Source organism: Myripristis murdjan, chromosome 13 (assembly GCF_902150065.1).
Source record: "Myripristis murdjan chromosome 13, fMyrMur1.1, whole genome shotgun sequence".
Taxonomy (NCBI): Eukaryota; Metazoa; Chordata; class Actinopteri; order Holocentriformes; family Holocentridae; genus Myripristis; species Myripristis murdjan.
Window position 1 is genome coordinate 37,276,816 of NC_043992.1, and position 16,199 is coordinate 37,293,014.

The 16,199-nt window shown below is 41.2% G+C and overlaps 1 protein-coding gene across 1 annotated transcript; it reads left to right on the forward strand.

Annotated features, from left to right (window-relative positions):
• The first annotated feature begins 1,223 nt into the window (after window positions 1-1,223).
• On the forward strand, window positions 1,224-15,232 carry trpc6b (transient receptor potential cation channel, subfamily C, member 6b). Its single transcript, XM_030066433.1, has 13 exons — window positions 1,224-1,231; window positions 1,760-1,930; window positions 4,312-5,077; window positions 7,825-8,010; window positions 8,177-8,341; window positions 9,400-9,616; window positions 10,359-10,586; window positions 11,837-12,101; window positions 12,266-12,461; window positions 13,098-13,304; window positions 13,574-13,630; window positions 14,683-14,758; window positions 14,860-15,232. Exons 1-13 carry the CDS (start codon window positions 1,224-1,226, stop codon window positions 15,045-15,047), a joined length of 2,730 nt encoding a protein of 909 aa, XP_029922293.1. The 3' UTR covers window positions 15,048-15,232.
• Window positions 15,233-16,199: the final 967 nt, after the last annotated feature.

Sequence of the window (16,199 nt, forward strand, 5' to 3'; positions counted from 1 at the left end):
GCACCGACACCCTCTGTGCTATTCACTCAACCATTTTCGGGATGCAGATATATGACGTGACTGGCGAAGGACATGTCAGACTCCACATGGCGAAAGCCTCTTCGACGCGACAGCAGAGTCTTCGCTCGTTAAAAGGGACAGAAATGATTTCCTAGAAGACATTTTTCCAACCCCTCAGCTATTTCTCCTCTGTGTCTTGTCTGTGTACATCACGTCATGATAGCAACCGAGGACGCGCTTCCTTGGCAACGGTGACGCTCGGCGGTGGAGTTCTCACCTTGACCAGCAGAGGGCGCGAAAGACGTGCGTGGTGCCTTCAAGTGTACCCGGTACTCTCTTACAGCGTCACAGCATCGACACCATAAAGCAACATAAAAAAAACAAATAGCGGCCAGTTTTTTTCCCCACAGCGACTTGGTGAAACCTTCCTGCCGCTTCTTCCTCCTAGCTCCTACTAATAGCTGTAAATATGATTTGTAACGCTACTTTGCCAACTGTTACATCCATGTCCCCTGCCTCCTTTTTCCACTGAAGGAGAGTCCATGAATTAAGAGTTCTCTAAAGGTCCTCTAAACTTCACATCTCTGTAACTCTGGTGCCAAAACACCCTGCTTTTCCCCGAATATAATTTCCATAAAACTATTCATTTGCGCTGCCCTCCTAATTATCATATTTCGGACAGCAATTGAAGCCAGCAAAAGATGATAAGCATAAAACATTCGGCATTCAAGACACACTCTAAAGGTACAAACATATGTTTCAAATAAATGTTATACTGGATATTTAGAGAGTAGGTTTTGACTTATACATTTATTTATTTTTACAATAACAGCCATAACAACAACAACGACACCAATAACAGTAATGCAGGAAACAGGCACAAAAGTCAAATTTAGTACGAGTTCAATAACGAGAGTGTTAGTATTAATTAAGTGCACATACCTACTACTAGAACAGGCTCTAGGCTGTATTTATAATTGCTTTGCATAATTGCTCAGTGACCCCCCGTGGCATGGTTTATATAAAAAAAAATATTCTTGAATTAACGAGGGTGTGTTGGGAACGTGACGGAACCTGTCACATTTGACGGCACCATCAGCTAAGAGGATTTGGGGGAAAATCTCTCCGCATGATTGTTCTGTGTTTTAATGCACATGGGCCACTTCCTCATGTGGGCTATTTTCAGCAAAGCTTTCATCCAGCCACACATGTTGGACCCTAAAATGACGCGGTGACCATCAACTTCACAGTGCACCTTAATAACCTAATGTACAGCCGCCCTTACCTGAGCCTACATCAGACACAGTGATGTATACAAGTCAATACCATTAAAAGCCTCCCTAGTCACTGTGTGCAAATATGACAGGCCTCTACATCTTGTAGCCGAGTCATTCCAGCAGTCAAAATGTGTTTTTAAATGTGAGCATCACGCATGAAAATGTTATCTATAGCCTAAAGCAGTTTGGACTAATTGCATTTTTCGTTGTTAAAGCATTTCTGCTAATTGCAACTGTTTTTATTGATCTCTTTGATTCAGTAACAGCCTATCTTTGCCGCTAGTGAGAATAATAATTACAGTTTTGTATTTGGCTATTCCACTTTAGACACCTCAAAATAGGCCCATTTCAGATATCTGTTTTATCTGCTCAAAGGATTCTGTGTATATCTCACCAATGTTTACATGCTGAGGGGAAACACGCCCCAAAACGGCTTGAGAGGCTGGTAAACATCAAGACCCGCCCACTGGTGACATCCGCAGGACCGTCAGCATCCAGGCAGAGGACGGGGTGCTGGTGAGAGGCAGTCCGGCTGGAGGGAGCACACTCCCAGAGGATGACATGCGTCGGACTGTCTGTTTACCCAGAGTGAGATTCAGTGGATGGGCTTTTGGGTCTGAACAGGTGAACCAAGCCAAGGTGTGTTTTCTGAGGTGAGTGGCCTGTCCTGTTGGACTTGTTATAAACTGCTGTGAGAAAAAAAAATGCAAAAGTTTTTGTAGTTTTGGTCTCAAAATGGTTTCTAGGCAAATGATCAGGCTCTATAATATTCCTAAATAGACTCAAGAGTGTAGCCCGTTAAGGCTGTGTGCTTAATACTGAGTTCTTAGTGAGCTAATTTTACATACTCATATTATTGTAATTTTCCTATAATATTGATGATTGAATGATATTCACTTTTGAGGTGATGTGTTTTTACATTATTCTTCTAAAAATTCTAAAAAGCAATAGTGGATTGACCCTTGCCCCAAGTGGATGAGGAGATTTTGACAGAAGGAATGGAATCAAACTCATAATTGGCAGCACTGGAAACAGCAATTTCATTACATTAAAGTCAAAGGGAAGATATATGATATATGCTTCATTATTAGTTTTATTTTGTCTTCCGCTTCCCACTGACGCCGTCCCCAGATTTTTATTGGGAAGGAATGGAAAAAAGTGTGAAGGCATGGATGTGATTAAAAGCAGTTTACTCAGTTATGGCAGTTAAACCTAGTACAAAATTGTCCAGCTTGTTGTGAATTATGAATGCAGCAGTGTTATACTGCCGGTTTTATCATCCAACATGATGCAGCAATATTTTCCCCCTATAACGTTTGTTGTTTCTCCTTCCAGGATCACCGCTCCACCATCTGATTCTCTGTCACATTTGTCATTATGAAGAGGGGCAACGACACTGCACAAATGTACAGGCATTCACACAAAACCAGACTGGTAAGGGCCTGCTGAGTTCTTGTATAGCCACAAACTGATGTATTTTTATGTCATATATAAAATTTTAAAAAAATGTCACCATGTATTCCATTTGGGATTTTCTCATCTTCTTTGGCTGCGCTGCATGTCACTATTACTTTTCTCTCTACTTCATCTCCATTGATAGAGCCGAAATTCACCCGCCAAGGGTAACGCTTGTGGCAGCCTGTTTGCACCCATCAGTTTTTTTCATTTATATAAAATCTTGTTAACTCTAATTATGATTGAATGAGGGGACCGTCGCTTGTCATCGTCCATCATCATCCATGCGGAAGCAATAGTATTACCTCATTACTTGCTCCTGAGATAACCACGTTATTCAGATGTGATTATTGTACAGAAAGTACATTTCCTGCTTTGACAATGACACACAACATGATTAGTTTTAAAGCAAGTCACCATCAAATATTAATATGGTCATGGACCAATAAATGGAGATAACATGCCTGAGTTAGTGTTGGAAAATTGAAGTTTGTGACTCTACCAGCTGATGTTTTTGGACAGCAGTGCTCCACATAACTCCAAAAAAGGCAAAGCGGAGTTTGCCAACTAGACAGGCAGTGACTGAAAGACATGCAGGAGGAATGCATGGACAGTGCCGTGAGGTCATGAAATGAGGAAGAGCAGATGATGAGTCTATGGGTGGTTTCACACGTGTAGTGTAATTTTGCTGAGACCAGCTGGCCTGTGCAAAATGACTGAGTAGGTCATCTTGTCAAATTTCTGTGGCCATATTTTGAAATATAGATGGAGACCATTTTCTTTCAGGTAAATTAGCAGACTCATTAAAGTGGTGTATGTGGTCAATAAGAAAATGGTAGTGTATCTCAAGGACATAAGGACATGAGGAAGTTTATTGTCATTGTAATTTCTGCATCTTATACTGAAACGTGTTTGTTTTTGCAGGTGAGAGTGAGAGTTCAGTAATGGTGAGCTAGCATTCATTAAAGGTGCATTACACAAAAATGGCAGGACATTGAACTGAGGATTGTTTGGACTCAACTGACCAAAAACATAAAAAAACCAAAAAAACCAAAAAACATAATATCAGTGAGTCAGGCAGATCCATGTAGACTCAATCTCAGGTTAGTTCTTAGGTTAGTTTATTCTATATACGTAGCCCTTATTGTCTTTAGTGTATATATTTAGTATATTGAGTCTCTATTGTATATACGTCTTAATTTTAATTTAATTTTATGTTTTTTTATTGATGATGCTGCTGTAACGTGGGAATTTCCCAGTTTGAGATTAATAAAGTATACCTATCTATCTATCTATCTATCTATCTATCTATCTATCTATCTATCTATCTATCTATCTATCAAAATGCTTATTCCATGTTTTCCATCTGCTGATTCTACAGCATCCTCAACCATGTAGGCTCAACCACCAATTTCACATTTACTCCCCTTTTTGTCAGCTGAACCTACATGGTCCTCCCTTCAGCTGACCCCCAACAGCTTTACAAGGTGTACCTTTGATGCATAAACAAGTGCTATAATTTGCAGCCATGTGGTGCAGTCATGGACATATCAACTCAAGTGTGTTTACTTGTGTTTAGATGGAGCAGTGAAGACAGAGACATGATGCCTCATCAGGCCATGGCGAAGCCCCGGAGACAGGCTTTGCGAGGACCTGGTTACATGTTTTGCGGGCACTCGTCCAGCCTCTCGGTGACAGAAGAGCTTTTCCTAGAGGCTGCAGAGTATGGTAATATTCCTGAAGTTAGGCGGATGCTAGAGGAACTGCCGGATCTCAACATCAACTGTGTTAACTACATGGGCCAGAGTGCCCTGCAGCTTGCTGTTGCCAACGAGCACCTCGACGTGACTAAGCTCCTACTCAGGAAGAAAGACCTTGCTAGGATAGGAGATGCTTTGCTGTTAGGCATCAGCAAAGGCTACATCCGTATAGTGGAGGCAATCCTGGGCCACGAGGCCTTCACAGACAGTCAGAGGCTTACAAACAGTCCCGGCCAGGCCGAGACACACGACGACTTCTTTGCCAACGACGAGGACGGCACACGCTTCTCTCATGACATCACTCCCATTATCTTGGCTTCTCACTGCCAAGAGTACGAGATAGTGCGCATACTCCTGATGAAGGGGGCCCGTATAGAGCGGCCCCATGACTACTTCTGCCAGTGCACCACCTGCAGCGAGCAGCAGAGGCTTGACTCTTTCAGCCATTCACAGTCTCGCATCAATGCGTACAAAGGGCTGGCCAGTCCAGCTTATCTCTCCCTCTCGAATGAGGACCCGGTGATGGCGGCTCTGGAACTCAGCAACGAGCTTGCTGTTCTGGCCAACATTGAGAAGGAGTTCAAGGTATTTCAGCTGAAAATGTTCTCGTTGATGAAATTTAAAGTATTCCAGGTTGTTTGTCTATAACAGAGTCTAGTCTTTAATCAGGAGGGACACTAGGACACTAAGTGCGCATTCACGTGCATTCATTCATGGGCATTCATGGGCAAAAAAGTACAAACAAAAATGCACCAGTGCAACCAGTTTCCCCTTACGGGCATAAGTCTAACAGTCTATAAACGAATGAACATCCTCCTCAGATTTCAGGAAACTCAGGTGTTGCTGGGTATCTGCGTGCTTCAGTTTCTGTGTCTAATGAAACACTCAGGTTTGAAGGGAATTAATCATCAGGCATCTTCACACCTTGTTCACCTGCTCTGAAATTCCATGACTGCAATATCCTGGAGAACCACAGCCTTCAACACCCACCCAGTGTTAGACCAACACTTGTAAAATCACATCAAAAGCTACAACAGCGTGTTCACACTGCAATCACCTTGAATTCTGGCAGACTGTAGAGGTTCTGATGTCATGCAGAGGTCTATGTACAGCAATGGCAAAGATTTAAATAGTGGAATCATATAATTTTCACAGCATCGGTATTGTGTTACATCCTGCTGATGAGCAAGTTAGTAACTGCTAATTAGATAACATGAATTAGGAAAAAAAGTCCAAGCTTACCTTTAACTTCAACAGTGGATACAGCTATGAATCACTGAATTGCTGTAATCTACTTATAAATCTGGCACATAATAGGCAAAGACGATGATACACACATCATTAACAAGGTTGAAGGGGAATCCCTAGAGAGCAATTGATTATCATGTTGTTGTTGTTGTTTTCATGTTTTAGATCATTTTGATATTTGATATTTTAATCTTCCAAGATCTCCACCAGGTGATTTCACTGATTAAGTCCCTCCTCTCTGCTTTAAGGTGAGGTGGTCAGTGAAATCACCTTGGCCCTCCATGACACCAGTTTGAAACGGTCAAGTGGCCTAGGCCTAGAGCAGGGTTAGGCAACCATGTGCCACGGAGAGCCGAGAGTCTGCAGCCAAAAACTCCACCAGGTGATTTCACTGATGACCTCACTGTCAAGCAGAGAGGAGGAACCAATCAGTGAAAAATCCGTGTATCATTCGTTCTTTCTATTTTCAATTGCCAATCAAAAATTTAAAAAATGAAAAAGTGACTGGTTATTTTGTTATTTGTTTTTTAATCTAACACCAAAATCCAAAATATGCCTGGTTTTTCATAGTTCAATTTTAGGCTCGGATCAAAAATACGAAATGGAAAAACGGGAATCAGGACTGAATTTGATTTTATTATTTAATTGGTCCGGTTTACGTGACCCAGAAGTTTGGTAATGAGCGGTAGCTCACAGCAGATCACAGCAGCCAGGTGCATTCAGTCCCGCCACCCTGATCACCGCCACCATGGATAGTTATTAGGCTACGTGTTGTTTCGAGGACCAAAGCGGGTGGGCGCGGTACCGTCCGGTGCCGCAGCCAGCCCGCCTGATGCCGTCCGGTGCCGCGGCTGGCCCGCCTGATGCCGCGGCCGACTGGCGCCGCGGTAGGAGTAGTAACATGGAAAGGCGCAAGCCAGTAATTTCGCCTTGGGCGGCAACATAGGCAGAACCGCCACTGTGCAATTTCACAGAAAAGGGCTGGGTTTCCCAGATCGGTTAAGAAGGTCTCCGGAGCTACTACCCATCATTGTTAAGAAGCTCAGCTGATTTTTTCGGTTGTCATGTCCTCTTCTTTTAGTCACACGCTTTGGTCCTCGAAACAACACGTAATAACTATCCATGGTGGCGGTGATCAGGGTGGCGGGACTGAATGCACCTGGCTGCTGTGATCTGCTGTGAGCTACCGCTCATTACCAAACTTCTGGGTCACGTAAACCGGACCAATTAAATAATAAAATCAAATTCAGTCCTGATTCCCGTTTTTCCATTTCGTATTTTTGATCCGAGCCTAAAATTGAACTATGAAAAACCAGGCATATTTTGGATTTTGGTGTTAGATTAAAAAACAAATAACAAAATAACCAGTCACTTTTTCATTTTTTAATTTTTGATTGGCAATTGAAAATAGAAAGAACGAATGATACACGGATTAGTGAAATCGCCTGGTGGAGCATTTGGTCGGAATGAACACCTGCAGCCTCTCAGCTCGCTAAGGCACATGAATGCCTCCCCCTGGCCTAGAGAATGAAACCGAACTGAATAGCCTACTGACCTAAAGTTTCCACTAACTTATGCAGGTACACGTCTTGGTTCAAAACTTTAAACAGTGATATGACAAAAAGGAGTGAGAAAACCCAGTCATTCCAAAAATGACACCAGTAGAGTAATAGAAATGAAGCACTTTAATTTTAGCTGGTCCTTTGTATAGAAATATCTATCTCTCCACCTGTAGGAGTGTGAGTTTGTGAGTGTACTATGTGTGTGTGTGTGTGGGAGAGTTGTTACATCCATACATATAGGGGAAGCATGTTGACGTTTAATTAGTGTGTACATAACCACTGAGAATAGATTAATGAACTTGTTACACTAATTGAAGCAGCGTGCTGACAAGCTTATTTCTGTCAATTAGTGGTTGCATGCATGAAAACCATAGTGTATGAAATGTCACACTAAATGTATTTCCTTGAACTTGCTGAATCAATTAACAAAGCAGTTATCACCCATTCAGTAAGCCTCTGCTGCGAGATATCTAAAGACATATTGCTCTCATTATCTGTTGTGTTACCTTCTTCACTTGACAGAATGATTACAAGAAGCTGTCCATGCAGTGCAAAGACTTCGTGGTGGGACTGCTGGACTTGTGTCGAAACACAGAGGAGGTGAACGCCATCTTGAACGGGGACACAGAGTTGTGTAAAAACTCTGAAGCCTCCAGCAGACAAAGCCTGATTAGGTTAAAACTTGCAATAAAGTATGAAGTTAAAAAGGTAAGACTGCAAAACCAATGAACAGAAGAAAAAAAAAAAACAATTTAATCTTTAAGATGAGAACTCATGATACATTTGCTTCCGAACGTAACCTTGTGCTTACATCTTTGTCTCTCCCTCTCTCTCTCTCTCTCACACACACACACACACACACACGCACACACAGTTTGTGGCACATCCAAACTGCCAGCAGCAGCTCCTCTCCATCTGGTACGAGAACCTGTCTGGACTCCGGCAGCAAACCACAGCAGTCAAGATCCTGCTCGCCCTCGGAGTGGCGGTCGGGCTGCCTATCCTGGCTTTTACGTACTGGATAGCTCCTTCGAGTAAGGTGAGCTACAAAAAATGTTGTACGTTGTTTTATCCTGACGGTCATATTCAGAGACTTTGAGACAATGCAGATGATACACAAGCAATTATATTCTTCATATATTTCCTGCTATGTTTATTATTTGTGTATGCTGCCTATTGTGGTTTTGCCCCATGTGTTAAAACTGCTGCCATAAAGCTGTACTAGGCAAGTCCATACTTTTGGGCTGTCTGCCCTCTTTGGACAGGCTCCGTTCATTTGGCCTCATTCACTCAAATTCTCAAATTCTCAAATGAATGTGCATTGTCCCTCAACATGCCACACCATCAGATATGATTGTGATTCGTTATTTTGAAGTCAGTGATAACCCACCAGCATTGGACTCAATTCAAATTCAAGGACTTAATTTCCCAGATGTCAATTAAAATGATCAGTAAATTCCCTTGACTTGAATTTCTTCTTTCTTAGTGTTTAGTGGGTTTGAAGATGGCAAAAATCGTATTTTTAAAAAAATTTTTTTTTGGTCATCACTGATAAGTCCAGCATTCTCTGCACTGTTGCTGTCATTTGGAGTCATCAATTCTGTTCCCACGTTTGAATCTTTCATATCCTCTGCACAAAGAGCATTTTGTGTCTTACCCTGCATTCATGTGGTGTCAGATTTATCAGGTATGCAAGAACTCGGCCATCTGAGCAGCATGTGTCCAAGAAATATAAGTAGTGGACAATCTTCAGCTATTTCACGCTATGTTCATGAAAACACTATGGAAAACTGAATGTTGTTGCACCACAGTTATGTAAAGGAATATATAGGTTTTCTTTAATTTATCCTTTATTTAACACTTGACATAAGAGAACATTGAGGTGGTGCTTCCTGGTAGATAAATCCAGATGAATTCGACACGACATGACTGCAGGGACCGACCCTACCCAACACCTAAAATTAATTTGAGTCAGGCGTCTTTTTTGCAGCCCATTTGTGCTTAACAGGGGTGCATTTTATACATATTGAATTTTACCCAGTGCAGCTTTAAGGTTAGTTAAAATAATGTCAAACCTTGTTCTCTTGCTTTTCTCAGTTAGGGAAACTTATGCATGGACCTTTCCTGAAGTTTGTGGCCCACGCAGCTTCCTTTATGATATTTCTTTGCCTACTCGTCCTGAATGCAGCAGACCGCTTTGAGGGAACGTCACTGCTGCCTAACATGACTGCACACGATCACCCCTCACAGCTATTTCGAATGAAGACCACCCCCTTCACCTGGATGGAGATTCTCATCATATCCTGGATCATAGGTCATAAGTGTAAACATACAGCCCCCTCCTGTTCCTTTTAAGTTAGCATTACTTCATTTCTTTATTTTTTAAAGGTACCCAATGTATCTTATGACCACAAGTGGCGCTACAGTGCAGGAAAGAAAACCGGGTCCCTGTTTGAGAGTTAAGCACAGGGGTGACATTTTACACACACTGTTGTAAGCAATGCGACTTTCTAAACATTCCAAAATAAGGCTTCGCAAATGCCTTTTTGATGCAGGAAATGTGATCAGCATATTTATTAGGCCTCGAGAGCACAGCCAATGTGATTTTCTTGCAAAATTTTGGATGTAAACAAAAGCTTGTGTGCGTACAAGGAAAGCTACTTTGGGTACCTTCAATGTCCTCCCCTTCGATCTTTCAGACTTGTCTTGATATAACTTGAGGCTCCCACAGTCAAATAACTCTTCCGAGCACCTAGTGTCAAGGACACAGCATGTCACTGAAGAGTTATATCTCTGCACCCCCTTAATCGTGCCAGGAAATCACCCAGATAGATAATTATGTATTCTTGCCACATTTACCATAATAAATCAGCCTGACACTGAGTCCCCAAAGAGAAGGTGACACTTTCACTTTGCTCTGGAGGCAACAAGCTATGTGGTTTGGCTGGGGACGCATACCAAAATTCAGGCTACACATGCTGAAATCACATGAGCCAGGTTTACATGTGAATGGGGGAGGCAGTGAATGTGATATGTGATTTGTGCATTTCTTACAGGGAAGATCTGGGCAGAATGTAAAGACATTTGGATTCAGGATATACGGGAATATGTCTCCGAGCCATGGAACCTGCTCGACTTTGGCATTCTTGCCATTTTCGTGACCTCTTTCATTGCCAGGCTAATGGCTTTCTGGCATGCCTATACTGCCCAGTGTTACGTTGACAAGCACTACGCCCAACTATCCAACATGACCTTGCCTTCTGAGATACAGTATTTCCAGTTAGGTGAGTGTCGAGTGAAGAATTCAACTTTTAATCAACCGAATGATATGGATGAAACTGGGTCTCCTTGACATTTTCTAAACACCCCTCAATACCTTAACTCTCCAATTATGTTTGGGGTCAATTTGACCCCAGCCAATGTTTAACGTCTCTAAATAAATAATTGACATCATTTTTTTTTTTTTTTTTTTGCTTCATAGTTAATGAGTTTTCCTAATGTAATGGGTACTACTGGGTAAACATGAAATTCACATGATATGTTTTCAATGTCCTGTACACACTTTGTATGCATTGGTTATAAATTAAAAAAAAAAAAAAAAATCTGTATTTAGAAATAATATAAAGCCATTAAAACACCAAAAATGTATATTTCTTTCTAATTTTAGGTCAATCAGTGAGATTTTATGGTGATTTGCATATTTTCTCATAGTCACGTAATAGAAATACTGGATGTGTAAGTGGGGGTTATGGTTTATTTAAAGGGCTATTTAGATCGTCAGCAAAGAAAAATAAAGTACCTGACACATAAACTTTGGTAACAATTTTAATTATAATCATTTTTTTGGAGGTTTAAACTGCTGGGGTCAAATTGACCCCAAACACAAAAGATGTTCGTAAATTTGAATAGGAGGGTTAATTCAGTCATTCAGATATTGAGGGCTTATTGACTATACTGAGAAGAGGTTCTTGAAAATCTCATCTAAACTGCTTTTAGACCGGGAAGCTGCAGGATTGGGTGGAAAAACAATGCATCTAGTCAATAATCAATCCTGTGTGTGAAGATACTGAACCTGAAAAATTGAATGGCAGAAATGATGCACTTGGTTAACATACCTCAGATTTCCTGCACACGCTTGCCTGGTTCAGATCTTAATTACAGGTCACGTCAAGGTTACATTAGATAAGGTGTTTTGAAATGATTTAGTCCTCCTGTGGTATGGCTCTCAGCACCACAGCAGAAAATCAATAGAAAAAAAAAAAAATCAATGCAGCACTCAGTGTTTGAACATATAGCGTACTCAGTGTTAATGCTTGTCTTCTTACCAGTTCACTCTTGTATCTCACCAAAGCGTGTTTGATTGCACGATTTCTGGAGCTTAGGAAATATTGTCAAACCATAAATTTCAAATTGAGGTGGAAAAAGAGTTGTGCATTTGTATTCCTTGTGATGACACTGAGGCATCTTACCTGCACACAGAAACTGTTTACTGCTTGACATTTATGGCCCACATTGACTGTCTGCTCATTTTCAGCTCGAATCGACTGGATGCCCTCAGACCCGCAGCTCATATCCGAAGGCCTCTATGCCATCGCCGTGGTGCTGAGCTTCTCTCGCATCGCGTACATCCTGCCTGCCAACGAGAGCTTCGGGCCTTTGCAGATCTCCTTAGGAAGGACGGTGAAAGACATCTTTAAATTCCTGGTCATTTTCATAACTGTGTTTGTGGCCTTCATGATCGGAATGTTCAATCTGTACTCATACTACCTCGGAGCCAAGCAGAACGATGCCTTTACAACGTGAGTACTGCGAGGCCTGCGGGTCGCTGTGCCAATACGGCTGCTCGAAGGTCAATATTTTCTAGTAACGCCTTCCTATTGATTTAACAGAATCAATAGGATGTAAGGCTAGAAAATATGTTTCACCAAACTGATTGAAATCCCATTTTCTCCGCTTCCTGCAGGGTCGAAGAGAGTTTTAAAACATTATTTTGGGCCATTTTCGGGCTGTCAGAGGTGAGGTCAGTGGTCCTTAACACCGACCACAAGTTCATCGAGAACACGGGCTACATTCTGTACGGCGTCTACAACATCATCATGGTGATTGTCCTGCTGAATATGCTTATCGCCATGTTCAACAGCTCCTTCCAAGAAATTGAGGTAATTTATTAAGCATCTACATGCAACACCAAACGACTTCTGTCTTTGTAACAAATTGTATGGCATCAGCGATGTGACTGACCTTGTTACATCACATTTGTTTGATAAATAATAACAGGGAGGCTAGATTAGACAGTTTATTGGCATCTGCAAAGCCATCTATTCTTCGGTTTTAGTCCCAAAACAGCAGCGCACTTGGTTTAGAAAATGTAGTGTCATTTACATACGATAAAGAGCAGGCTGTGCTTCAGTTTAATGTGGAATTTGTACATCAGAATTGCCGCTTATGCTCTCAGTGGTGAAACACAGGCTGATTATGATAAGAAGACGTTGTAAACATGTCACTGTAACAGCTTTGATTTCCCATGCAGATAACTGCTGTTCTATTTTACTCTCTGTCTGTGCAGACTCATTTTGAAGGGAGCAGTAAATTATCATAATCTTTTTTAGGTCTCAGCCACTAACTAACTGTTGGCTCATTTTGCAAACATAATTAGCCAAATATTTCAGAGGTGGCATCTTTAGATCAGTTATATTCATATTCATGTTTAATGTTTAAAGTATGCCTCAGTGTTGAATTTAAATGGTAAATAGCAGCTCTGTCACTCCTCTTCTGCTTCTTCCATATTGTCACAGGATGATGCCGATGTGGAGTGGAAGTTTGCCAGAGCTAAACTCTGGTTCTCTTATTTTGAGCATGATGGCACGCTGCCTGTGCCCTTCAACCTCATACCCAGCCCGCGGTCTGTCATTAGTCTGTTGCTGGGAATCTGGGAAATTCTCTGCAAGCTGCCTCGAAGCAGACACAAAGAAAGCCCAGTCGATGACATGGAGCTTAATAAGGTCAGGTTTACGTTGTAGGCAAAACTTATATATATAATAAATATGATAATTCACCCTCTTAATTCCATATTAGGGAGTGGTTGCATTGCTTTTTACTCCTACATGTGGCTCAGTGATGAAGTCCAGCCTTGCGTTGCTTGCGGTGCAGAGCTGCAGAGCCCCCTTGTGTCATGTTTAAAAGCTACAGTTTCTGTCTTGATCTAATAATCCTGTTATTTGTTTTTAAACTACAACAAACTGAACGTGTTCTTTTGTGTTTTCAATCTTAGTTGAGACCGCCGGAAGATCTGACTGCTGGAGCGCCGTCTTGTCCGACTCATCACCAGGTAAACACACTTTTCATATTGTGATTATTGCTGATTATTGCTAAGTTCAATCTGCTTAAGCAAACGTATCGCAATCATTTTATCCTGTTAGTAACCAAGGTACTGTTGGTTGACAATGACTCCTGTTTTCCTGGAAGAAGATGTGTGGGAGGAGGGGTTACACACACACACACACACACACACAAACACAAACACACACACACAGTGGTATTTATTAGTACCTTATGTTCAGTGGTGGAAAGAGTACTGTACATCGCTAATCCAGTAGAAGCACTCTTACTTTGCAAAAAGGAGAATCAGATTCCTCCTCTCATCTTTGCTGACTGAGCTTTTATTGTGAAAGGTTCCACAATCTGTCACTGATCATTTGTACTCTGTAATGGATATGATTCAAAATGTAGTTTAGTACAATACTTAAGCAAAAATGTACTGGTAACACTTTACGAATAAGAGTACAACAAATAACGTTAGTTAATGCAATAAAAAACATTAAGTAACAGGTAATAAACATTAAGTAACAGGTAATAAACATTAAGTAACAGTTAACTAACCGTTAACTAATGTGTCTAAGAATCATGTACTAATGCTGTTCATGCTAAGGTATTAATTTTTATGTTATTTAAGGCTTATTGTAGATATTATTAACATTATGTCATAATAATCATTAACTAACACTTAATTAACCATTACGGCATTAACTAATGTTAACTAACATTAATTGTTGTACTCTTATTGTAAAGTGTTGCCAATGTACTGATGAAAAAGTGAGAGTACTGACTTAAAAAAGCTATTCAATTACAGTAACATGAGTAAATGTAAATAGTTACTTCCGCCTCTGCTTGTGTTGGTACTTTAACTTTCTATGTTTGAAATTGTATCAGCAACCATGCAGTAAATTGTTTCACTCTCATCCCAAACCTTCTCATTAGTCTGTCAGTTCAGTCTGGGAACGCTCCAATCATACACTCACATCTCAAGGCTGTAACTAGCCTATAGTTGGTTTTGCATCAGGTTACTTTGAATTTTAAGGGAAATGTGTCTTTACCACACAGAAGATAATGAATCGCCTCATCAAAAGATACATCTTAAAAGCACAGAGGGATAAAGACAATGACGAAGTGAATGAAGGTAGGTGGAGCGACTTTGCTGGACAGACATGGCGCCTGTTTGTTTTGCAAAGCACACTTTACAGTATCTAAAGCCATTTTCCTTACCGTTTGACCTCACAGGTGAGCTGAAGGAGATCAAACAGGACATCTCCAGTTTACGTTACGAGCTCCTTGAAAGGAAAAGGCACAACATGGATACTCTGGAGGAGCTCATCGGGCGACTGAGAGAAGTCGTGCATGTTCAGCAGAAACTGAGCTGGGAGGGGAATCAGAATGAGGCGTTGCAGCAAGCACACAAAGTTCATTAACAGAAACAAAAAATAAATAATAAATAAATCTTTATCCTTCACAAAAATATGTATATGTTAGAGATGCACTTAAACACACTGGACACACCTTGTATCTTTTGTCATTCATTTGGCCAGGGTGAAAGACCTAACATGTAATACACACCCCTGGACAAAAAGGTGGACCTGCTCTTCATAAAATGATTGACAACATGAAAATGCATTCTAGTAGGTATTTTCTCTCCCTGGCGAACAAAGTCACACTTTCACAGACTGGGTTCTCTGTATGTAAAGTCTGTTTGTTCTTGTTATTCAAAGATAAATACATGTACGGTGTGTAACCACATGGTGGCACTAGTGGGACTTATTTTTGTGTCAGAGGTTCTCTCATTCGCTGCTACAGTGTCTAACATGATGGTGCTGTTTGTTACCAGTGATTTAGGTGTTTGGGTTCAGAAGGGATTGCTGGATTTGGGTTTGAAAAAAAGAGTTCTAAGAGAAGAAAAGAGACTTTGGAAGTGTCACAGGCCAGACTTTGAGTCAGACAGCACATCAGAATAAATTAAAATTATGATGGTAATAACTGCTCATGGAGCTTCCAACAATTCTTAGTTTATGAGCTCATTTCCTCCACTAAAAAAAAAACACTCAACAAGACAATAGCTGAATTTCTCTTGCAGGATGTGAGCTTTTGTTGAATTTCTGTCACTTCATCTGTTTTATTGAACTGCAGATTACTTAAGCATAATGCGTAATGGATATAATGATAATCCATGTTAATTATTTTCACCTCATCAAATGCGGAGGGTGCGTGCCATTTTAGCAACAGGACACAATTCCTGCAGTGCTCTCACGCTCGCTGTGACGCAAGACGAGCGTCTGAGAGCAGCCTGACCTGTCAGACAGACGAACAGCTCACCTGCTTCCACAGTCACACCATTAAAGTAAAAGCCGCCCACCGATTTCAGCTGTCAGGTTCCTGAGAGGTGCTGCTGTGTTACTTTTTATATGAATGGAACTGACACTTGACACTTATTAGAACAGCAACGCTGGTAAAGTCACCCAGAGCCGGCCCTAGGCTTCATGGGGCCCAGGCAGAATTTGATTTGGGGGCCCCTCGGCATCGCCAATACTATTAACTATTGTCAATGCTTTATCATCCACACTCCTTGT